General features: G+C 43.3%; 2 protein-coding genes across 6 annotated transcripts in view; one reads left to right on the top strand and one right to left on the bottom strand.

Annotated features, from left to right (window-relative positions):
• Window positions 1-1,597, bottom strand: part of LOC132404552 (uncharacterized) — a 111,415-nt gene extending 109,818 nt beyond the window's left edge. For 2 of the 4 annotated variants that reach the window (XR_009515572.1, XR_009515578.1), the window contains exons 1-2: window positions 1,465-1,590; window positions 498-619 (exon numbers count right to left, since the gene is read on the bottom strand). Coding sequence is in view for 1 of the 4 variants with exons in the window: in XM_059988759.1 (XP_059844742.1) it covers window positions 1,465-1,521 (57 nt within the window). In the remaining 3 variants the exon portion in view is untranslated. Of the gene's footprint in view, window positions 1-497; window positions 620-1,464 lie in introns of all 4 variants that reach the window. The other 2 variants (XR_009515576.1, XM_059988759.1) reach the window with 2 other exon arrangements.
• The window catches only part of LOC132404550 (inactive ubiquitin carboxyl-terminal hydrolase 53-like), a 133,881-nt gene continuing 110,057 nt past the window's right edge, over window positions 1,515-25,338 (top strand). For both annotated transcript variants that reach the window (XM_059988758.1, XM_059988757.1), the window contains exon 1: window positions 1,515-1,658. In XM_059988758.1, coding sequence (XP_059844741.1) covers window positions 1,515-1,658 — 144 coding nt within the window. The remainder of the gene's footprint in view (window positions 1,659-25,338) is intronic.

The raw sequence follows: 25,338 nt of genomic DNA, 5'->3' as shown, positions 1-25,338 counted from the left end.
TCCAATTCAGAATTTATGACTAGACTTGAAAAGGGCTTTTCCCTCATGTTTCCCATCAATCTGACAGCTTGAGCAGTTTTGTACAGAAGTATGGGAAAAAATTGCAGTGTCCAGATGTACAAAGCCGATAGAGACCTATCCACACAGACTCAAGGCTGTAATTGCAGCCAAAGGTGCATCTACTAAATACTAACTTGAAGGGGGTGAATATTTATGCAAGAAAAGGAAGTTTGAGAAAGGAGTGGGTCCTGGTGAAGGTAGAAAACGAAGAGATCATCAAGCAAATTGTGCCTTTGGAATGCTGATTGGGGAGTTGAGGTAATGATGCACCTGCTAGTGGCATTAGATTTAAGGTGGCAGAAAGTGTGGAAAATGAATGTGAAGGGTGGTGCTGCTGAAAATGAGATAAGGGGATCTATTTCTTTGAATTAATTGGGAAATAGAGATGAAAACTGGAACAGATGCAACTCTCAATACCAACAACAAAATGATCTTACTATAGTTGTCACGTTCATCCCTCACCGTCATCACTCCAAAAAGGACTCTGTGACTTCCAGTAACACCAAGCTCCAAAAACTTCTCCCTTCAGTCACAGGAAAAGCAACATTCTCCCTTGCCACTGTGAAGCGAGGACACAAACACTGCTCACAGGCAAAGATGTGGTTTAATTTCAGTTTATTCAGTGCTCATTAATTCTTTATTGCACTATTTATTTTGTAATTTATTTACAACAACTGTTAGGCTCTTTGCACTGTCCTACTGCCATAAGAACGAATATAATGTGTTTTGAGAGTGATAATAAATCTGATTCTGACTCTGTGACGGTGTGCTTTCTACACTGGAGAACGAAATTAATGCAGTAGTTACTAAACTTGATAAATGTGTTCAGATTTATACGAAAACCGTTTTGGCAAGATTTCCAAATCTATACTGTCAAATAGAATTTGTCGTTTACATCAGTAAAATTCCTGACCACATAAACATCTTTCAGCTTGTAAGGAAATATAATTTACTCAAGATAACAATCCAAACAAATTATTTAGCAGGAAAAAGGAGTGACTGATCTGATGACTGAGATTTCCGAATTCCATCCTTAAAATCTTTGGTTTACGTTTTGAATTGCGATCAAGTTGAGGTTGGACGATGTGTTTTGGAGAAGGGCGGCTTCGTCAGTCTGGCAGCGGGAGGGACTCGGAGCCGAGCTCAGCCCCCGCGCCGAGCCACGTGACCGGACGCCAGCCCGAGTCAGGTGGTGCTTCTGTTTATTGTGACGCTGGCAGCCGCGGAGCCGCGTCTCGCTCGAGCCCGTCGTCGCTGCCGCTCACCTGTGGGGCCTCGGCCGGCAAACTCGTGCGAATCGAGTTCCCAGCCATCGGCGAGACCGTAAAGCTGCCCGGTCCGGGTGCAGGGCGAGACATGAGGGACTGCGGAGGGTAAGAGGCGGCGCCCGAGGGCTGGATTTACCTGCGACCTGGCCGTTCGGGGAGAGAAGGTGGGCCCGGCGCACCGGCACGATGGCATGGGTGAAGCTGCTCCTGAAGCCCGGGGGCAACCTGAGGAACAGCTACCAGCCGGGCAGCATGTTGTCCATCGCGCCGACGAAAGGATTACTCAACGGTCCGGGCGAAAATAGCTGCTTCCTCAACAGTGCGGTACAGGTAAGGGAGAGTAGAGGGCGTGACGGCGAGCCTTCAGGCTGCCACCACATTGGCCAACTCCAAATCACTTGACTCGCCTGTGCAAGAAAGTTAGGGAAGTTTAATGTATTTCGATACTGGACCTGAAGTTGCTGGGTTTATTTGACTTGCCATTCCTCCAGTTCCACGCAGAAGATGTTGTGGCGCTGGTGACATTTAGCACTGTTTAATGAACCAGTTCTTTGAAATCAGTATCCGAATCAGGTTCAATATCATCGGCACATGTCGTGAATTTGTTGTCTTTGCGGCAGCTGCTGTTCCAATATAGTTGAGTGTGTGGCTTCAGGCTCCTGTTCCTCCTTTCTGATAGCAACCTGGGTGATGGGAGTCCTTAATAATCAATGCCACCTTTTTGGGGCACTGCGCCCTGATGCATTGTAGAAAAGAGAAACGTCCTGGTAAAAATAGGCCATGGCAGTGAATGTTTTAAAAGGTTATAGCGAGTATTTGTGTTGTTGACCAATGTTGAAGTTGTCATAGTAATGTGTGTTGTTTTGGTTCAAACTTACTTTTAAGCAGTTAGTGAAACAGGTCATGCTTCTATTCTGTGAATACTTGCATAGATGCTAGATACTATTTTGGATATGAGGAAGTGGAGAATGAATGTTACAGACCAGTATAATTTGAAACCAATTTCTTTTGGAAAGGGAACTTTCACACTATTTTTAAAACGAGTTTGTGTACAGGGCCATGTTCCAATAAAAATACTGTACTCAGATACTGGGAGATCATATTCAAAAATTCTGATTTTGCTTAGTTTTACAACAGTTATATTTTTATTTGCAAAACATTGACCAAAGTAGTAATTAGCAGTTTTTGGTGGGCTACTTAGAACATAGAAAAACCTACAGCACCATACAGGCCTTTTGTCCCACAACATTGTGCTGAACATGTACTTATTTTAGAAAGTACTTTGTACTGCTTGTTAATGTCAATTGTGAGTTTCAAAATTTAAACAAGATTTTTGAAATTTTGTATATGTCTTAAGTTACAAATAAAGGTGAAAAATTTCAGTGAATAAAGAGGGGCTGCTGGTTCTCAAGCATTTTTCTTGGACTCAGGTTTACTTCTACTCTGATTTTGTGGGTTTTTGTGTGGCTAATATGAAATTGGACTCTTCCACAGATGGAACAACTGGCATTTCATGGGCTGGGTGAGTGAAATGGTCTGTTGCTTTTGCTAGCTAGGAGTCTTTGTGTGCTCCTCATGCTTGGTTCTAAGCTTCTCAATGCCATCCTGAATGCACCTTTACAACTCTAGCATTCTTAAGCCAAAGATTCGCTGGAGTATGTAGGGATGTTGCATTTCTTCATGGAGGCTTTGAACACTTCACTGAATCTTGTCATCTGCCTGCAATGTAATCTTTCCTGGGGCCGGAGCTCAGAAGTTTTTTTCCTGACAGTAGTGTCAGACAGAACATGCTAACAGTGTAACTTGGCCTCAGTATTGACCTGCGAAAAGGTACCTGTGCTGGTTTGCTTTTTTCCTGGATTGGAGAATTTTGTAGAAGTGGCATTTTTCCAGTATTTTGAGATGCCTATCATAAATAGCCCAGGACTTGGAAACAAGTAGGATAGGGATAACTGCTGCCTAGTAGACTATACCTTTGTGTCATTTCTGAGGTCTTGATCTTCAAAGTCAAAGTACATTTATTGTCAAGATACATATATGTACTTCGTCACCATATGCAACCCTGAGATTAATATTCTTGCAGGTATACTCAATAAATCCATAATAGAAAGGTAACACCAACTTGGGTGTTCAGCCAGTGTGCAAAATAAAAGAAACTGAGCAAATACAAAAAGAAAGTAATAGTAAATAAATAAGAAATAACTATCAAGAGCATGAGATGAAGAGTCCTTGAAAGTAAGTCCATAGGTTATAGGAATATGTTGATGGGACAAATGAAGTTGAGTGAAATTATCCCCTTTAGATCAAGACAGCCTGATGGTTGAAGGGTAGTAATTATTACTGAACCTGTGCTGAATCCAAAGGCTTCAGATATCCTTTACTCAATTTCTCAAAGTAATGGTAAATTTCATCAATATAAGTTTGCTAAGAGATGGGAAATGCTGCGGATTTTCCAGGGTCTTGAGCCTGTATTGTCAGCATCCAGTGGGAGCAGGTTGAAGCTGATGCTCATTGCAAGACCTGTATTGTGCTTCAGTGAAAACTTTGATAGTTTATGCCTCAGTCTCTGAGCACACATGCAGTTTGTACTCCAGTGCTACTCTTCAAGTTTGGATTTGGAATATTAGACCATAAGACTTGGAAGCAGAATTGGGCCATTTGGCTTCTACTCTCCTATCTACTCTATCGTTTGCATTCTCCTGTTTTCTCCTCATGGCCTTTAACACCCTTACTAATCAAGAACCTATCAATCTCCTCTTTAAATATACCCAGTGACTTGTTCTTCACAACCGTCTGTGGCAATGAATTACAAAGATTCTCCGTCTTCTAGCTAAATAAATTTCTCCTCAGCTCTGTTCTAAAGGGTTGCATTCTGAGGCTGTGTCCACAGGTCCTAGACTCTTCAGCCTCCCCCCCCCCCCCCCCACCCCACCCCACCCCAGTATTGGAAGCACCTTCTCCATCTCCGTCCACTCTTATCTGGTTCTTTCAGTATTCTGTAGGTTTCAGTGAGAATCCCCCCACCCCCATTCTTCTAACTCCAGTGAGTAGAAGCCCAGAGCCATCAAAAGCGCCACACACATTAACCCTTTCAATCCCAAGATCATTCTCATAGACCTTGAATGTTGGTGCCATTGGCTGAGCGGTTTCCCTGAAGATCAGCTATATTCCTATATTAACTTGGAAGAGAAATGCAACATGACAGAGATTGAGACGTCCCGTTCCAACAAAATTTGATCAAAGCAGTGTGTGCAAGTAAACAAACTTGTTAGTTTTAAATAAAAGCTAAGTTCATCTACAGGAAATCTGAAATAAATACAATGTGCTGAAAACACTCAGCAAGTTGTGTATTGTTGTTTGGGGGGAGGTGGGGTAGTTAATGTTTCTGGTTGACGATCTTTTGCCAGGACGAGGAAAGTGAGAAAACAAGTTAGTTTTTTGTTGTCGTAGTCGGATGAAAAGGAATACTCTTGGCGAGGCCAAAAATTGAGGCCAATCTCAGTTTTTAATGTAAGATAGTGTTATGGTGAATTGTGGGGAATAAAATGCGGGTTTTTAAATTTATGTTGGGTGTTTATTTTGTATATAGCTTCTAGATTTTTAAAATTAGTTTCATTTTGATGAATTTGAATAGGTTGGGAATTCTTAGTATTTTTGGGGTGACAGAGTGGTGCAACTGGTTGAAGAGCCACCTCATGGCACCAGGGATCTTTGTTTAATCCTAACCTTGGGGAACTGCATGTGTGTTGTTTGTACTTTGTCCATTTGACTTCTGCTTTTCTCCAGCATCCCAACAATGTTGGTTGATAGGTTAATTGGGCACAATAAATTGTTGCTAGCATGTTGGTGAGTAGTATAGTTGGGTGTGGGGGTGATTTGAAGAGAATTTTGGGAAAATAAAATTAAATTTCATATGGGATTAGTGTAACTGGGTGGTTGATAAGTGGTGTTGATTTGGTTAGTTGAAGAACCTGTTTCCACGTGGTATTGCAGTATGATTCAGTTTGCATTTGAGCTTGCCATCCAAAAGCGGAGCCTTGAGCAGGATTTTTATAAAACGTCATTTGTGACAATATAATGGCCTTGTTTAGTAATACATTTATTTTGTTGCTTTTACAATGAAACTAGAGTTTGTGTTGAGGAGGACAGGATGTTTTATAATTTTGAGTTTCCTTGCAAGGCAAGATATTTATGTGAAACTTTGTATTGGAAAGTGTTTCAATTCTATGATGTGGGCTATGTCACAGAGCCTGATAGAGCCTGTTCCTACAAGACAGAAACAGGCACTTTAACCCACCTATTCCATGCTGAACTATTATTCTGCCTAATCCCATCAAGATTTGTCCTCCATACCTCTCTTCTCCCCCCCCCCCCCCCCCCCCATCTAAGTATTTATCCAAGTTTCTCTTCAACATTAAAGTTGAACCGGCATCCGCCACTTCCTCTTGGCAGCTCATTTCACACTCACACCACCTTTTTGTGTGAAGAAATTCCCTATCATATTCCCTTTAAGTATTTCACTTTTCATTTTTAAACCAATGATCCCCAGTTCTAGCTCAAAGTTCAAAGTAAATTTATTATCAAAGTATATGTATGTTATATACAATCCTGAGATTCAGTTTCATGCTGGCATTCTCAATAAATCCAATAGTCATAATAGAATCAATGAAAGACCTCACCAACAGGGCATACAACCAGTGTGCAAAAGATAACAAGCCGCAAATACAAAAAGAAAGAAATAGTAATAAATAAACAGTAACGATTGAGAACATGAGATGAAGAGTCCTTGAAAGTGAGTCCATAGGTTGTGGGAACAGTTCAGTGATGGGGGCAAATGAAGTTACCTTCTCTGGTTCAGGACCCTGATGGCTCAGGGCTAATAACCTCACCCAACATCAGTGGAAAAACCCTGTTTGTATTAAGTCTATCTGTACCCCTCATAATTTTGTGTACCTCTATTAAATCTTCCTTAATTTGCTTATAACTGATGTCCTCAAGTCCAGTAATATCCTTGTAAATTTTCTCTGTGCTCTTTTAATCTTATTGACATTTTTCCTGTACCTAGGTGACCAGAACTGCATACAGTACTCCAAATTATGTCTTGGTAAGATCTAATACAACTTCGATTTAACATTCCAGCTCCTGGACTCGATACTTTGATTTATGAAGGCCAATATGCCAAAAGCTCTCTTTAGGGCCCTATCTACCTGTGACACCACTTTCAAGGAATCTGTGTTCCCAGGTCCCTCTGTTCTACCTCACATCTCAATGCCCTGCTGTTCGCTGTGTATTCCTACACTGCACTGATTTGTCCCCCCCAAAGTGCACTCACTTTCTAAAAGGATGACCCAGGGTAGGGCTTACACAACTCACACTTGTCTACATTAAATTCCATCTGTCATTTTTCATATCATTTTTCCAGCTAGTCCAGATCCCATTGAAAGCTTTGATAGCTCTCCTCATTGCTCATTATGCCCCCAATCTTGGTGTTGTGTAATCATTTTCCATTGTGATTTACCAAATAGTTTCATAAATGAGCTAATTTGGATTCGCAGGTTACCACACATTCCAGTGCCAACATAGTATACCCACCATGTTCACAGAACAACAGAAGCAACAACAGAAGCAACAACAGTAAATTCAAGCCTTATTCCTCCTTCCCTATATACCAGGGGTCGGCAATCCGCGGCTCCGGAGCCGCATGCGGCTCTTTCATCTCTGTGCTGCGGCTCCCCATGGTTTGTTAGTTTTTGAAATGTAATTCGAAATATGAAGATTATGGTGATCTTGTACAATCTAAATAAAACGTTGTGGAGACCCCATTTCCCGGCACATCCGAACCGGCTCACAATTAGCCACCGTTCCGGCTAAGGGAGATAGCCTACGGGGGTTTGTGAGTACGTGTCTTTTGGAGCATCCGTGCCCACGGGGACGGGTTGAGGGAGGCTTTAAAGCAATGCTGTTTAGTTCGAATAAAGTTATATTTGACTGCAGTGCCGTTATTTTAGCGCTGTGTGTAGCACACCGCTACAATGTATTTTTTTATTGCTATTAATATACATCACCACTGCCAATGCCTGACACCCGCCAGTGCGCACTTTCTTTTAATTCTTCGATCCAAGGTAGGCTAACTATGGAGTAACCTTCAACCCAACGTCTTTTTTTCGGAGTTCAAAATGTTTTTGTTGCATGCAGAAATGTAATTTCGTTTTCTCTGCAGGAGTTCATCAATTCCATAAATGCAACACGTTATAGTTTGTTTATACATAGCATAAAGGCAAAAAAAACCTGTTGTATGCAGTGTTATTTCATTTTAAATGTCAAACGGGTTTTGTGGCTCCCAGTGTTTTCTGTGGGAAATGGGTCCATATTGGCTCTTTCAGTGGTAAACGTTGCCGACCCCTGCTATATACCAACCCACACCCATGTCCATGCACCCAGATCAGCTCCAAGACAGGCTGTGTCCAGCCTCCAGTGGATTTGCAAACTCAGACATAGGACCTTTGACTTCCCCAGTGTGCTCACAAACCCACAGCTCCAGAGATTGGGTCTCTAATTCTGGACTTCGGATTGACTTTTGGGGTCCGATCTTTGAGATTATTGGCACTCACTGATAATGTCAAATGACAATCCTGGTGGGGATCCCAAACACCTTCCTTCAAACTCTGGAGTCTCTGATGAATAGGGCTTTGAACACTAGGTCCTGAACTATGCTCTTGCTGACTCAGATACCTTGGGGATGGGGGGTGGGGGTCACTGGTTCTTGAGCCTCCTGCCTACACAGAACTGCAATGCTGGAATCTGCTGAGACTTCATTGGCGTGGGGGGGGGGGGGGGACGCAGGGGGCGGCAACCAGCCCTTATCCTCACCGTACTTCTGCCCCGATGTCCAACCACAGATTTCCTTTGTCCTACATTAGCGTTACTGACCTTCAGATTCAGAACCCAAAAGAGCAGCTAGGACAGAGCCATGATCTCATGGAACCTCAGTTCAGGGCCATCCTTGCTGGATGTTACTGTATTTTCTTGGATTTTTTAATAAGATATTTTGATTTGGCAGAGTAGTAACTTCCAGATAATTTAGACCATTAATCTGTGCACCTCTGGTTTCTACTGTAATGAATGAGTTTACACAGAATTCATTTTTCAGTGATAAATTTTCTATAATTGCAGTGAGCAAAATAGTCATTGAGCTATTTCTAAGTGGTTACATTCCATATTGAGAAAATGATCTTTATTTGAACAGTTTATTGTGATGTGATTTCTTCTCTTGGCATTGTGGTATGCATCCTGAGAAATTTCTGATTTTTTGTTTTGGCTAGATGTTTATACAGATTTTCCATCTTAAACAGCTCCACCCTGTGGTGTTCTGGAAAAAGTTCTTTCTCATTGCTTCTACTTAAGATCAATGAAATGAAAAATGTACAATAATTCACTTTTAAAAATGTAAATTATTCTGATCTATTCCACTCTTACTTTTCTTTGCTTCTAGTTTGATCTGGAAATGAAATTATTTTTCAGAACATGGCTGAATAGTGCCAGGAGTCTAAGTCAGCAGTGTAGTACATTCTACCGAGCAGCAGTAATTACATGCTAACATGTTAAAAGTAAAGGTAAATTACAGTATGCACCTCAAAGCACTGGAGAAGTCTCACCACCAGTGCTGCTACAAAACCTTGAATCTACTGACAAAGTAAGCAAACCAAATCAATGTCTTTTATTACGTCAAGATTGCTGGAGCCACGACAAAGATACTTGTGGCCTGTAGATATACTGTGAGGTCCTTAAGGCTGCTGAGTAGCTAATTGTTTGAGAAAGGAAATGAGGGAAAACCTGGTACCAATGGATCAGTGACTCTCGTGTCAGTGGTAGAAAAGCTGTTGAGTATTCTTAGTAATTGGATTTATGTGCATTTGGAAAGCCACAGAAAGTCGTAGAGGGATTGTCTACTGAGTCATTATAGGTGGATGTCAGAAACAGAAAGGGACCAATTTCTCTCTTAGAAGTATGCCATAGACCCCTCCCCCAAAAGCAGCAGAGACACTGAGGAATAGCTTGAGGCAGATATCAGAAAGGTACAAAAAATAACAGGTTTGTTGTCATGGGTGACTTCAACTTCCCTAATATTAACTGGCACCTTTGCGAGGTGTGTCCAGGAAGGATTCCTGACACATTGTGTAGACAGGCCAATAAGAGGAGAGGCCATGCAGGATCTGGTGCTAGGTGGTGGACCAGGTCAGCCTTTAGTATCTGTTGGTAGGTGAGCACAACTCTCTGACCTTTGCCATAGATTTGGACAGGGATAGGAACTGACAGTAAGGGAATGTAATTGAGGGAGTAATGTAATGAATGTAATTTTGATGCTATTAGGCAGGAATTTGGGAGTATAAATTGGGAATGTATGTACTCGGGGAAATCCACAACAGAACTGTGGAGGCTGTTTAGAAGCACGTGCATGAGGTTCTGGATAGGTTTGTCCTATTGAGATAGGGAAAGGTTGGCAGGGGAAAGGATTGGCAAGAGATATGGAATATCTAGTTGAAAGAAAGGAGCTTACTCGATGCTTAGGAAGCAAAGATAAGATGGGACTCTAGAGAGTTAGAAGGTAACCAGGAAGGAACTGAAGAATGGACTTAGCAGCAGAATAAGGTTGTATGTTCCTGTCAGAATAAAAGACAAGGATTACAGGTTAGGGGAACCTGGGTTTTCATGAGGTATTGAGGCCCTGGTTAAGAAAAAGGAGGAGATACATCATTGCAGGTATAGGCAGGAAGGAGCAAATAAGAAATGCAAGAGAACCTTGGACTAAAAGAAGGCACAAGGTTGCTCTAGCAGACAAGGTGAAGGAGAATCCCAAGTATTTCTATAGATATATTAAGAGCTGAAGGATAGCAAGGGACAAATTTTGTCCACTGGAAGTTCAGAGTCATTATCAATGCATGGAGCCAAAAGAGATGGGTGATTTTAAATGGATTTTTTTGTATCTGTATTTAATTGGGAGATGGGCACAATCTACAGAAGTGAGACAAAGCAGCAGTGAGGTCATGGGCTATATACAGATTACAGAGGAGGAGCTGTTTGCTGCCTTGAGGCAAATTAGGGTGCCTAACCCCCTGGGCCTGACAAGTTGTTCTCTTGGACCCTGTGGGAGGCTATCACAGAAATTGTAGGGGCTCGAGCAGATAATTAGAACGTCTTTAGCCTTGGGTGAAGTGCCGGATAATTGGCAGATAGTTAATGTTGTTCTGTTTCTAAGAAGGCTCGAAGAATAAGCCAGGATATTAAAGGCTGGTGAGCCAGACATCAGTGATGTCTAAGAAATTGGAAGGTATTCTAAGGGAATTTAATATATCAATACTTTGACAGACAGGAACTGATTAGAGATAGTCAACATCGGTTTGTGCACAGTAGGTCATGTCTAACCTATATTTATAAAGAGTTTTTTTGAGGAATTTACCAGGAAAGTTGATGAAGATAACACAGTGGATGTTGACTTTAGCAAGGCCCTTGATGAGGTTCAACAGGCGAGGTTAATCAAGAAGGTTAAGTTGCTTGGCATTCAAGGTGAGGTAGTAAATTGGTTTAGTATTGGCTTTATCGGAGTAGCTAGTGTGGTAGTAGATGGTTGCCACATTGACTGGAGGCCTGTGACTAGATGTGTGCTGAGTCCATTGTTTGTCATCTATATAAACAATCTGGATGATGTGGTCAACCAGATCAGCAAATTTGTGGGTGACATTAAGACTGGGGTGTAGTGGATAGTTAGGAAGACTATCAAAGCTTGCAATAGGATCTGGATCAGATGGAAAAATGGCTGATGGACTTTAATTCAGACAAGTGTGAGGTGTTGCACTTTGGGAAGCCGAACCAGAGAAGGACTTAGTTTGGTGAGCTAAAGGGCAGAAAAGTGTGGTAGAAAAGAGGGATTGGGGAATACAGATACATACTTCCTTGGAAGTGGTGTCACAGGTAGATAGAGTCGTAAAGAAAGCTTTTGGCACATTGTCTTCCATAAATTAAAGTACAGTGGATTCTGGTTATAACTGGGCTATCACTTAATTGGGGCAATGCTTATTGGGACGGACACAAATTATTAAAGAACACAAATCGAGAAAAATTGCTAGGATTCCTTTCACTACTTTGGGAAACTATGTTGCTTTATTGGAGCAGGAGACTTACTGAACATTTTCTAACTCGAGCCAGTTGCATGCATGTTGTGTGGCTGTTTGACACTACCCCATACTGAAAGTGAACAGTTTTTAAATAACAACGCTTGTGTGTATGTTCAAAAAGCAGTGATTTTTGTCACTGATAGTTGGTGAGTGAAAACAGCAGGACAATTCAGAACTGTTTTTCACACCGCAGTTTCAAACATCCAGGCTTGGAAATGCCAGAGACAGCTGGGAGTGAGAACAAAATGATTTCACTACTTCAACAAGTTAGACACTATAAAGAATTTGAAGTTATTGACAATCCTTTTCAACATTACAACTAAAATAAAGATCTGGAGGATGCAATTGTCAAAAGCACTGCTTAAAGGCAGTCCACTATCTATACTAGGTGCCTGCGGTGATTTTTGTTCATTTACAGTTAATCAAAAGAACACATCAGTGTAGACTGAATAAATTCCTCTATTGATAACTATTAAGAACTGATACATAATTTTATAGTACTGTAGTTGTGGTAATGTTCTAATTTATTCTGTATTTAATTGAAAGACATTTATTACTCAGTTAACATAGAAACAAAGAAAACCTACAGCACAATACAGGCCCTTTGGACACAAAGCTGTGCCGAACATGTCCTTACCTTAGAAATTAGCTAGGGTTACCCGTGGCCCTCTTTTTTTGAACTCCATGTACCAAATCAGTTAAATGGTAGTCTGTCCTTTTTTTAAAAAAAAATCTTTTTAACTATTTCCATGAGATTTTGGCTAATTGGGCAACTGCTTAATTGGGCCAAAATGTACTGGTCTTGATATGTCCCAAAAAACTGGAACCCACTGAATTGAGTACAGGAGTTGGGATGTTATGTTGAAGTTGTATAAGATGTTGATGAAGTCTAATCTGGAGTACTTGTGCAGTTTTGTTCATCTACCTATGGGAAAGATGTCAGTAAGATTGAAAGAGTACAGAGAAAATTTACAAGGATGTTGCCAGGACTTGAGCTATAGGGACGGGTTGAAATGATTATACATTAGAGCATAGAAGAATGAAGGGAGATTCAGTAGAGGTAAACAAAAGTATGGGCGGGATAGATAGGGTAAATGCAAGCAGGTTTTTTCCACTGAGGTTGGTTGAGACTAGAACTAGAGATTGGGTTAAGGGTGAAAGGTAAAATGTTTAAAGAAATCATGAGGGGGAAACAACTTCATTCAGAGGGTGGTGAGAGTGTAGAATGAGCTGCCAGCAGAAATGGCAGGTGCAGGTTCGATTTCAACATTTTAAGAGAAATTTGGATATGTACATGGATAGGAGGGCTATGGCCTAGGTGCAGGTCGATGAGACTAGGCAGATTAATGGTATGGCATGGACTAGATTGGCCAAAGGGCTTGTTTCTGTGCTGTAATGCTCTATGACTCTAATGGGGCATTAAAAGTCCAGGCAAGTAGGATTAAGGAAGACCCCAAAGTGTTGTATGTGAAGAACAGGAGGATGACTAGAATGAGTTCAGGACCAATCAGGGATAAAAGAGGATACGAGCTTAGAGTTGGAGGCGGTCCTTAATGAATACTTTGCTTCAGTATTCACCAATGAGAGGGACCTTGATATTTGTGAGGACAACGTAAAACAGACTGAAATGCTTGAACATTTCAACATTATGAAAGCAGATGTGCTGGATCTTTTGGAAAAAACAGTAGGATAGATAACTCCCTAGAGCCAGACAGGATAGACCAAAAGTTATGATTGGAAGCAAGAAAACAGATTGATATGCCTTTGGTGATGATCTTTGCAAATTCATTGGCCACAGGAGCCGTACTGGATAATTGGAGGTGCCAAATGTTATTCCTTTGTTCAAGAAATGGAGTAGGGACCGATGAACGTACTTCACTGATAGAAAATTATTGGAGAGAATTCTTAGAGGTAGGATTTACAAGCATTTGTAGAAGCATAATTTGGTTAAGGATAATCAACGTGCTTTTGTAAGGGTCTCACAAGCCTGATTGAATTCTTTATGCATGTGACAAAGCACACGATGAAGTTACAGCAGTGAAAATGATGTATGAGGATTTTAAGTAAAATGTTTTCTAAGGTTCCCATAGTTGTCTCTTTCCGAAGGTCAGGAAGCATGGTATCCCGGGTGACATGGCTGTGTGAATACAGAATTGCCTTGTTGCAAGGAAAAGTACGTGAATCCTTTGCAATACCTGGTTTTCTGCATCAATTACTCATGAAATGTGGTCTGATCTTCACCTAAGTAACAATAATAGACAAACACAATCTGCCTAAAATAATAACACACAAACAGTTGTACTACTTCTCATTAACACTGAGAACACCATTTAAGCAGACACAGTCTAGGTTCAAAAAAGTATGTGAACCTCTGGGGTAATGCCTTCTTACAAAAGCTATTTGGAGTCAGATGTTCTAGTCAATGAGATGAGATTGGAGGTGTGGGATGTACAGGTGCTCTGCCCTATTTTTTAAAAAAGGACATGCAAAGTCAGGTTACTGACAGAGCCTGCACTTCTCTTCTGTTAATGTGTACCATGCCTCGATCAAAGCAACTTTGAGAGGATCTTGGAAGAAGAACTGTAGAGTTGTATTGAAGCTAGAAAAGGCTACAAAAACATTTCTAAAGATCTGAGTGTGTCGGTCCACTGGAAGAGAAATTGTCTTCAAATGCAGGGAATTCAGTATTATTGTTACTTTCCTGATGAAAGGTCTCGGCCTGAAACGTCGGCTACTCTTTTCTCACGGATACTGCCTGACCCGCTGAGTTCTTCCAGCATTGTGCATGTATTCTTTGATCCACAGCATCTGCAGTTGTATTTTTGTGTTTTGTTGTTACTCTCTCTAGGAGTGGACATTTTCCAAATATCACACCATGAGCACAACATGCAGTGTTGAAGGAGGTGAAAAAGAACCTAAGGGTAACAGCAAAAGGCCTGCAGAAATCTCTAGAACTTGCTAAATTCTCTGTTCATGTGTCCACTATAAGAAAAGCACTGAACAAGAATGGTGTTCATGAAAGGACACAACAGGGGAAATCACTGCTCTCCCAAAACGAAAGAAGCCTTGGCAAACGCCGCGATGCTAATGCACCCCAGAATGGACGTCCCTACCGCCCTCACAGTGGACGCATCTAGCACAGCAGACTGTGGGGTACTGGAGCAACTCATCGCGGGTCGCTGGCAACCCCTGGCGTTTTTCAGCAAACGCCTGCGACCACCTGAGCTCAAATACAGTGCTTTCGACTGGGAACTGTTGGTGCTATACCTGGCAATCCGGCATTTCAGGTACTTCTTAGAAGGTAGGCCCTTCACCGCGTTCACGGACCACAAGCTGCTGACCTTTATGTTCACGAAGGTGTCTGATCTCTGGTCGTCCCGCCAGCTGCGCCATCTGTCCTACATCTCTGAATACACGACGGATGTCCGGCACGTCTCGGGTAAGGACAATGTCGTGGTGGATGCACGCTCTCGCCCTAACATTCATGCCCTTTCCCAAGGGGTAGACTTTGAGGCGCTGGCAGAGGCGCAGTAGGCAGACGAGGAGATCCCTAGTTACAGAACCGCAGTCTCCGGTTTGCAGCTCCAGGACCTCCCCGTAAGCCCAGGTGAGAGGACCCTACTCCGTGACGTCACCACCAGCCAACCCCGTCCTGTTGTCCCGGCAAACTGGCGGCGGCGATGTGTTTTCGACTCCATTCATAACTTAGCGCACCCCTCCATCAGGGCAACCGTCCGGATGGTCTCCAGCAGGTTCGTTTGGCATGGACTCCGCAAGCAGGTCAGTGAATGGGCCAAAACGTGCATGCACTGCCAGACGGCCAAGGTGCAGTGGCACACCAAAGCCCCACCGCAGCAGTTCCACCCCACCCACCTGGGTTTCGACCATATTCATGTGGATATCGTGGGCCCCCTGCCAGTGTCGCGCGGCACCTCCTGACTATCGTGGACCGGTTCATCAGATGGCCAGAGGCGATCCCACTCACCGACACCACCTCCGAATCTTGTGCCCGGGCACTGATCGCCACTTGGGTGTCCCGCTTTGGTGTACCGGCCCACGTTACCTCCGACAGAGGTGCCCAGTTCACCTCCAGCCTGTGGTCAGCTACGGCCAGCCTTTTGGGGACACAGCTGCACCACACCACTGCCTATCACCCACAGTCGAATGGCCTGGTGGAGTGTTTCCACCGTCACCTGAAGTCGGCTGTCATGGCCTGCCTGTGAGGAACTAACTGGGTGGACGAGCTTCCCTGGGTCCTACTGGGCATCCGCATAGCGCCCAAAGACGATCTGCACACCTCGTCGGCCGAGTTGGTGTACGGCGCACCCCTGGTCGTCCCCGGGGAGTTCATACCAGCCCCAAGGGGGCACAAGGAAGAACCCGCAGCAGTCCTGGGCAGACTACGTGAGAGGCTCAGCACCCTGGCCCCCATACCCACTTTGCTGCATGGGCAGAACCTGACCTGCGTACCCAAAGACCTGCAGAATTGTAAGTTTGTGTTTGTACGAAGGGGCGGGCATCGGCTGCAGCTGCAACGGCCCTACGAGGGGCCGTTACGGTGATCCAGAACAGCGGGTCCATGTTCGTGCTGGACGTTGGGGGGAGAGAGGAGGTTTTCACGGTGGACCGACTCAGACCGGCCCATGTGGACGTGACGCAACCTGTCGAGTTCCCGGCACCGCGGCGCAGAGGCCGACCTCCCAAACAGGATCCGGCCCAGACTGTGGACATTGTGGGGTGTATTGCCGGTTCGGGGGGGCGGGGGGTTATGTGGCGACCCACTTCCTAGTGCACTCGAACCGGCTCACAAATAGCCAGTGCGCCGGCATAAAGGCCAGTCCCAAAAGCGCGCCAGGTCTGCTTCACTAACAAAGGGAAAAGCCCGCGCGGGACTGTGAATACGTGCCCCCTACAGCATCTGCGCCCAGGGAGGACGGGATCAGGGAGGCTTTAAAGCGAGGCCGCGAAGTTTGAATAAAATCTTTTTTTAACTGCAGTTTACCGACTCCGTGTCGTTATTTCAGTGCTGCGTGTAGCACACCGCTACAGTATATTTTTGACACCTCCCTCCCCTTTCTTGATCTCTGTTTGTCTCCTTCACGGGAGGCAAACTGTCTGCTGATAACGTTAATAAACCTGCTGATTCACAGCTGTCATGATTATACTTCTTCCTACCTGGTTACTTGTGAAAATGCTATTCTCCTTTCTCTATTCCTCTGTTTCCACTATATCTGTTTCCAGCAAGCAGCTTTCCTTTTCAGGATGTCAGAGATGTCCTCCTCCTTCAGAGAACAGGGTTTGCCTTCCTCCACCGTTGATGCTGCCCTCATTTCCATTTCCATTTTGCAGACATCCACCCTCACCCCAACTTCCCTCCACCTTAACAGGGTTAGAATTCTTCCATGATTCCTTTGTCCATTTGTCCCTTTCCCCTAATCTCCCTCCTGACACTTATCTCTATAAGCTACACCTGCCCATTCACCTCCTCCCACACCTCTATTCAGTGCCCCAAACAGTCCTTCCAGGTGAAACAACACTTCATCTGTGAGTCCTTTGGGTCATCTCCATTATCTGGTGTTCCCAGCATGGCATTGGTGAGATCTGCATAGATTGGGAGACTGCTTTGTTGAGCTTTTTTGCTCCATTTGCAACAAGTGTTTGGCAGCTTTGGGTTTGTACTCACTGGAATTTAGAAGAATACATGGGGATCTCATTGAAACCTACTAAATGTTGAAAGGATGAGAGGCACAGTCTCAAAATTGAGAGGTGTCTTTTTAGAACAGAAGAAAGAAGGAAGTTGTTCAGTCAGAGTGATGAATCTGTGGAATGCTTTGCCACAGACTGTGATAGAGGCCAAGTCTGTGAGTATGTTCAAAGTGGAAATTGATAGATTCTTGATTATTTGGGGCATCAAGGGATATGTGAGGGGGCAGGTGTTTGACGGTTGAATGGGATCCAGGATCAGCCACGATGAAATGGTGGAGCGGACTCAACGGGCTGAATGGCCTAATTTTGCTCCTATGTCTTATAGTCTTATGGTCTAAGCGGGATTCCTGGTGGCTAACCATTTTAATACCAATCACCATTCCTATCGAGATGAGGCCACTCTCAAATAGGAGATGCTACACCTCATTCTTTCAGGGTAGCCTTCAACTTGATGGCATGAACATCAATTTTCCTAACTTTTGGTAATTTCTCCCCCCTCTCCTTCTCTGTTCTTCCATTCCCCATTCTCCCTCTTATCTCCTTCATCTTACATGCCTTTTAGTTCCATCTGGTTCCCTTCTTCCTTCTGTTATACCCATGGATCACTCTGCACTCCTCTTAGTTTCCTTCTTCATCCCTTTACCTTCACTTATCACCTCCCAATTTTTTATTTCACCTCCTCCCCCACCCACCAACTGTTGCCCTCACCTGGCTTCACCTGTCAACTAGTTTATTCTCCTTTCTCCCTGAAAGTGGTTCTGAGTTGATAGACTAGTTAAGTAGGCATGTGATGATGCATGGCCAAGCGGTTAAGGCGTTTGATCTAGTGATCGGAAAGTTCGAGCCTTGGCTGAGGCTGCGTGTGTGTTCTCGAGCAAGACACATAACCACACATTGCTCTGTGATGACACCGGTGCCAAGCTGTATGGGTCTTAATGCCCTTTCCTTGGACAACATCAGTGGTGTGGAGAGGGAGACTTGCAGCTTGGACAACTGCTGGTCTTTTAAAAATTAACCTTGCCCAAGCTTTCCAAGGCACAAAGTCCATGGTGTATTGAGACTAATGGAGGCTTACTACACATAAGTAGGCATACACCATGCTGGTGTTTATTGGCCAATACACTGAATTCACGAGTCAGGAAGATGAGAAAATCTCCAGATGCTGGAAATCCAAGCAACACATGCAAAATCCTGGAGGAACTCAGCAGGCCAGGTAGCATCGATGGAAAAGAGTAAACGTTTTGTGCTGAGACCTTTTATCAGAACTAGAACAAAAGATGAGTAGTTAGAGCAAGAAGCTGGGGGAAAGGGAGGAAGAAGTGCAATGTGGTAGGTGATGGATGAATCTGGGTTCAATCAAGTTAATTGGTGAAAGAGATAAAGGGGTGGAGGGGGAATTTGATTAGGAGGGGTTAGAAGATCATGGAAGAAAGGGAAGGAGGAGGAGCACCAGAGGGAGGTGATGGACAGGTAAGGAGATAAGTTGAGAGAGAGAAATGGGAATAGTGAAAGGGGGGGGGGGCAATTTCTGAAGTTTGAGAAATTGATGTTCATGCCATCAGGTTGGAGGCTGCCCAGACAGAATACAGGGTGTTGTACCTCCAATTTCAGTGTGGCCTCATCACGGCAATAGAGGAGGCCACGGACTAACAAGTCAGAACAGGAATGGGAAGTAGAAGTGAAATAGGTAGCCACTGGAAGATCCCAATATCGCTGGCGGACAGAGCATAGGTGCTCAGTGAAGCAGTCTCCCAGTCTACGTCAGCTCTCACTGATATACAGGAGGCCACACGGAGCACAGGATACAGCAGATTACCCTGACTGACCAGGTGTAGTGTCACTTTACCTGTAAGTGGCCCTGAATTGTAGTGAGGGAGGATGTGTAGGGGCAGATGTGGCACTTCTTCACTTGCAAGTATTCAACAGCCAGGAAGTTGTCATTGATTTATAAAACTCTAGTTAGGCTGCATTGAGAATATTTAATTTGAATCTGCTTATGTGATTTTAGAAATGATGTTGAGGATTTGGAGAGAGTGCTAAAGAGGTTTATCAGAATGCTGTTTGGATTGGAGAGCGTGTATAAGAAGGAGAAGTTGGTTAAATATGGGCTGTTTTCTTTGATATACAGAGGCTGAGGCAAACCCTGAAGAATATTTCAGGACATGGATCAAGTAGATGGTTGGTATCTTTATTCCCCAGGTTTAAGTCGAATGCTAGAAGGTATGCTGTTAAGGTGAGAGGGAGTAAATTCAGATTAGATGTATAGGGCAATTTTTTTTATAAACACACAAAGAATGATGGGTGCCTGGATGTGCTACTGAGGCCAATATGATAGAGGCCTTTTGGAAGCTCTTACATAGGCACATAAATATGCAGGGAATTGAGGGTATTGCACTTGTGTTAGTAGAAAAGACTAGTTTAATTTGGATTTTATTACTGTTTTAATTCAGCACAACATCATGAGTTGAAAGGTCTATTCCTGTGCTGTTTTGTGTTCAATATAATTTTTTAAAAAATCCAGAATAGATTCTATCTAATTTCCTGCAAACTTCTTCCTTGATATCTGAATACTTTTGTATCTGTGTAACTCTCTAGATTATCGATCTAATCAATCAAGTTGAGGGTATCAGAACCAGTTTTAATATCACTAGCATATGTCATGAAATAATTTGTTTTGCAGTAGCAGTACATTGTAATTTAGTTTATTTTATTATGTATTGCAATAAGGAATGCATATGTGTAAAAATATATTAAAAAGTAGTACAAATAGAGCAAAAAAAGAAAAAAAAGCAATGAGATGGTATATATGGGTTCATGGAACATTTAGAAATCTGATGGCAGAGGGGAAGAAGCTGCTCCTAAAATGTTGAATTTGTGTCTTCAGGCTCCTGTACCTGCACCTTGATGGAATCATTGAAAAGAGGGCATGTCCCAGGTCGTGGGACATGATGACATAATGACAGATGCCACCTTTCTGAGGCATGCCTTTTAAAGATGTACTTGATGCTGGGGAGGCTAGTGCCCATGATAGAGCTGGCTGAGTTTGCAATTTGCTTAGCTTTTTCTGATCCTGTGCAGTGGCCCCTCTGTACCAGATGGTGACACAACCAATTAAAATGTTGTCCACGTAGCAATTCGTGAGAGTCTTTGGTGACACATGGAGTCTTCTCAAAATCCTAATGGAATAAAGTTGCTGTTGTGCCTTCATTGTAATTACATGAATATGCTGGGCCCAGGATAGATCTTCAGAGATGTTGACACCCAGGAACTTTAAACTGCTCATCCTTTCCACTTCTGATCCCTTGATGAGAACTGGTGTGTCTTCCCTCGATTTTCCCTTCCTGAGGTTTGCAATCAATTTTTTTGGTGTTACTAACATTTAGTGCAAGGTTGTTGACCTGCTGATCTATCTCACACTTGTGTGCCTCTTCAACACCATCTGAAATTCTGCCAATAATAATTGTCTTTGACAAATTTATAAATGATGTTTGCTGAGCTGTGCCCAGCCACACAGTTGTGGGTTTAGAGGGAGTAGAGCAGAGTCATCAGTGCTGATTGCCATTGAAGAGATGTTACTTCCGATTTGCACTAACTGGTCTCCTGGTGAGGAAATCAAGGATTGTAGAGAGGGGTACAGAGGCCCAGGTTTTTGATTAGAACGGAGTGTATGATTGTGCTGAACCCTGAACTGTTAATCAATAAACAGCAGCCTTAAGTAGGTTTGCTATTGTCCAGGTGATCCAAGGGCAGGTGGAGAGCCAGTGAGATTGCATCTGCTGTAGACCTGTTGTGGCGATAGGCGAATTGCAGCAGGCTGGAGTTGATTCTGGCCATGACCACCCTCTCAAAGCACTTCATCACAGTAGAATGGTAGTCATTGAGACAGCTCACTCTGCTGTTCTTGGCACTGGTATGATTGTTATCGTTTTTGAAGCGGGTGATAACCTCCACCTGCAGCAGTAAGAGATTTAAGAGGTCCTTGAACACTCTGCCAGTTGGTTGGCACAGATTTTTAGAGTCCTGCCAAGTACATCATCAGGGCCTTACACCTTGTGAAGGTTCACTCACATGTGTTACGAACCCCGTAACTGGGTCACTTACCAGCAAAGATAGAGAGGTCCGCTGAAGTCTGATGGTACTATTTTTAACAGTATTTATTGATAAAGGGGCACAAAAATAAGGTTAATGCAAACATACAGATAATATACGTTGTCTATACTAAATCTAAAAGCGCGGGTACAATAATAATGAATAAGAAATAGCTCTATCGTTGTCTAGGGGATAATGTATTGTCGGATGGAAATATAAAAGTCACTGTTAGTTTGTTCAAGCTGCAGCGTTTTTGGGTTTTAGAGAGAGATGGGTTAAACTTGCCCAGGTCTTTTATGATGCCAATCCTTTGAGTCGTGGGGAGTGGGTTTCCCCGTTGTTAGCTAAAAGCCGTTTTCCATGGTACAAGCCACCAGTTCCAGGCAAACGGAACCGAATGCACGTGGCCTCCTTCCAATAGCTTCCGCTATTATGGGATCGCTAGCGTTTCTTCTGGTGCGTCTGAGGGGCTGTTCCCACAGACCCTCTTTTATCCTGACTCACAGGGTCGCAGATGTCATTCAGGTTGGGGGGTGATGCAATCCCTCCCTCAACCAGCCCACTTTGCCTGAGGGCTTCCACGTAGCACAGTATTTCAATCCACAAGTTCGTCTTCAAGAGACAATGGCCGTGTCCCGTAGCTTTATATCGCCGGGAGAATGAGACATTCCGCACATCTCTCTCATTTCCTGGGTCTCCTGACCCAACCCAATAGTGATCTTGCGATTCTCACAAAGGAGGGGGCTGCAGGTGTAACACATGAAAGATGTTCTGACATCAGCCTCTGAAACAGAGCTCACAGGGTATTCAGATGCTGCAGGTACAGGTATAGTTTTATTCCCTCTTCAAACTATGCATAAAAAGCATTGAGCTCATCTAGGAGTAAAGCATCACAGCCATTCATGATATTAGATTTTACCTTGCAGGAAATAGTGGCCTGTAAACCCTGATGGGACTAACATGCATCTGACTCCTTCTCTAACTTTGATCAGAATTGTTTTGTCATTCTTAAAATGCCCTTCTGTAGGCTGTACATGGACTTCTTGTATCATTCTGGATCACTGGTCTTGAATGCTACAGATCTAGCCCTCAGCAGATTACGAATCCCCTGATTCATCCACTGCTTTTTGTTTGGGTAGGTTCAGTATATTCTCCAAGGGACTTACTCATTTGACTTTGCCTTGTGTGGTAGCATCGTGACTTATTCATTCAGATTTGAAGACGAATTCTTGAATTTTGTCCAGTACACTGACTCAAAATAGTCCCATAAGCGCTCCTTCACCTTCTTTACCATAGCTTCTTAGTCCTTGCTACTGATGCTGTGATCTTTGCTTTCTGTCTGTATGCTGGGAGTAGAAGCCTAGGCGATCAGACTTTCCAAAGTGCAGGCATGGAATAGCACAGTAAGGATTCTTGATAACAGTAGTCAAGTGTGTTGGCTCATCTGGTTACCGGTGGTCTGTTGGTGGTAGTTGTTCAGAGAGTTTTTCAAGCTGGCCTGGTTGAAATCACTCGCAATGATAGGGAAGGCATCAGGGTACACTTTTTCATGACTGCTGATCATGGTGCTCAGCTGTCTAAGTCCCTGCCTGACGTTGGCCTGAGGTGGATTGTACACTGCTACCAGGATGATGGCAGAAAACCCCCTCGGCAGATAAAATGGACAACACTTGATTGCTAGATGTTCTAGGTCAGGTGAGCAGGTCTGAGATACAACTGGCATGTCTGTGCACCATAGTGAGTTAATAATGAATCATACTGCTCTTCCTTTAAAATACTCAACTGATCTATCTTTCTGGAGAATGGTGGTGACTTCGGGGTGTAGTGTTGTGGCTGAGCCATTTTTCCATGAAGCAAAGTACCCAGCAGTCTCTGATATCTCCCTGGTACTGCAATCTTGCTCTGAGTTCTACAATTTTATTTTCCAGAGGCTGTATATTTGCCAGCAGGCTAGTTGGGAATAGGGGTCTAAGGCCTCTGAGTTTCACTTGTTCCTGCAATCCAGCATGCCTTCCCTGCTTTTGTTTCCTTAAAGGAGAACTGGACACGCGACTGGGGTCTGTTGATTTTGTGTATTGATATATATTTTAAACGTTGCTTACTGAAGTACCCATGGCTGTGACTGTGAACCAGCTGTAGTCCTAAATGGGAATAGTTGATAATTCCCATCAGAGCTACATGCAAATACTCATCCCTTATTGGTGTTATCTTTGAGGAGTGTTTAAGGCTGTTAATATCCTACTAACCTGAGAAGCATGCATTGAAAGTGATTTTGTGGTTAGTACTATTGCTTATCTTCTGTGAGCAATCTATAATGGATGTCGTTTTCATTTGAAAAGTCTGACTGAAACGTTTGGAAAGGGAATTCATCTTATTAGCAATATTTCAGAGTATTCTTCAGTATATTCATGGTGCAAATGAAGCACAGTCTGGGCCCTGATGTAATAATTAATAAGTGCACAATCTCTGCTAATGACTGAAACATTTTGTCCCAAACAGTCTTCTGGTGATCCTCCTTTAACCATATAACCATATAACAATCACAGCACGGAAACAGGCCATCTCGGCCCTGGTCCGTGCCGAACTCTTAATCTCATCTAGTCCCACCTACCCGCACTCAGCCCATAACCCTCCACTCCTTTCCTGTCCATATCCCTATCCAATTTTACCTTAAATGACACAACTGAACTGGCCTCTACTACTTCTACAGGAAGCTCATTCCACACAGCTATCACTCTCTGAGTAAAGAAATACCGCCTCGTGTTTCCCTTAAACTTCTGCCCCCCTAACTCTCAAATCATGTCCTCTCGTTTGAATCTCCCCTACTCTCAATGGAAACAGCCTATTCACGTCAATTCTATCTATCCCTCTCAAAATTTTAAATACCTTGATCAAATCCCCTCTCAACCTTCTACGCTCCAATGAATAGAGACCTAACTTGTTCAACCTTTCTCTGTAACTTAAGTGCTGAAACCCAGGTAACATCCTAGTAAATCGTCTCTGCACTCACTCTAATTTATTGATATCTTTCCTATAATTCAGTGACCAGAACTGTACACAATATTTCAAATTTGGCCTTACCAATGCCTTGTACAATTTTAACATTACATCCCAACTTCTGTACTCAATGCTCTGATTTATAAAGGCCAGCGTTCCAAAAGCCTTCTTCACCACCCTATCTACATGAGACTCCACCTTCAGGGAACTATGCACTGTTATTCCTAGATCTCTCTGTTCCACTGCATTCCTCAATGCCCTACCATTTACCCTGTATGTTCTATTTGGATTATTCCTGCCAAAATGTAGAACCTCACACTTCTCAGCATTAAACTCCATCTGCCAACGTTCAGCCCATTCTTCTAACCAGCATAAATCTCCCTGCAAGCTTTGAAAACCCACTTCATTATCCACAACACCTCCTACCTTAGTATTATCGGCATACTTACTAATCCAATTTACCACCCCATCATCCAGATCATTTACAATATTACAAACAACATTGGGCCCAAAACAGATCCCTGAGGCACCCCGCTAGTCACTCTCCTCCATCCCGATAAACAATTATCCACCACTACTCTCTGGCATCTCCCATCTAGCCACTGTTGAATCCATTTTATTACTCCAGCATTAATACCTAACGACTGAACCTTCTTAACTAACCTTCCATGTGGAACTTTGTTAAAGGCCTTGCTGAAGTCCATATAGACTACATCCACTGCCTTACCCTCGTCAACATTCCTCGTAACTTCTTCAAAAAATTCATTAAGGTTTGTCAAACATGACCTTCCATGCACAAATCCATGCTGGCTACTCCTAATCAGATCCTGTCTATCCAGATAATTATAACTACTATCTCTAAGAATACTTTCCATAAATTTACCCATCACTGATGTCAACTGACAGGTCTATAATTGCTAGGCTTCCTTCTAGAACCCTTTTTAAACAATGGAACCACATGAGCAATACGCCAATCCTCCGGCACAATCCCCGTTTCTAATGACATCTGAAAGATCTCCGTCAGAGCTCCTGCTATCTCTACACAA

Source organism: Hypanus sabinus, chromosome 14 (genome assembly GCF_030144855.1).
Source record: "Hypanus sabinus isolate sHypSab1 chromosome 14, sHypSab1.hap1, whole genome shotgun sequence".
Classification (NCBI taxonomy): Eukaryota; Metazoa; Chordata; class Chondrichthyes; order Myliobatiformes; family Dasyatidae; genus Hypanus; species Hypanus sabinus.
This window is presented reverse-complemented; position numbering and strand designations above follow the sequence as displayed.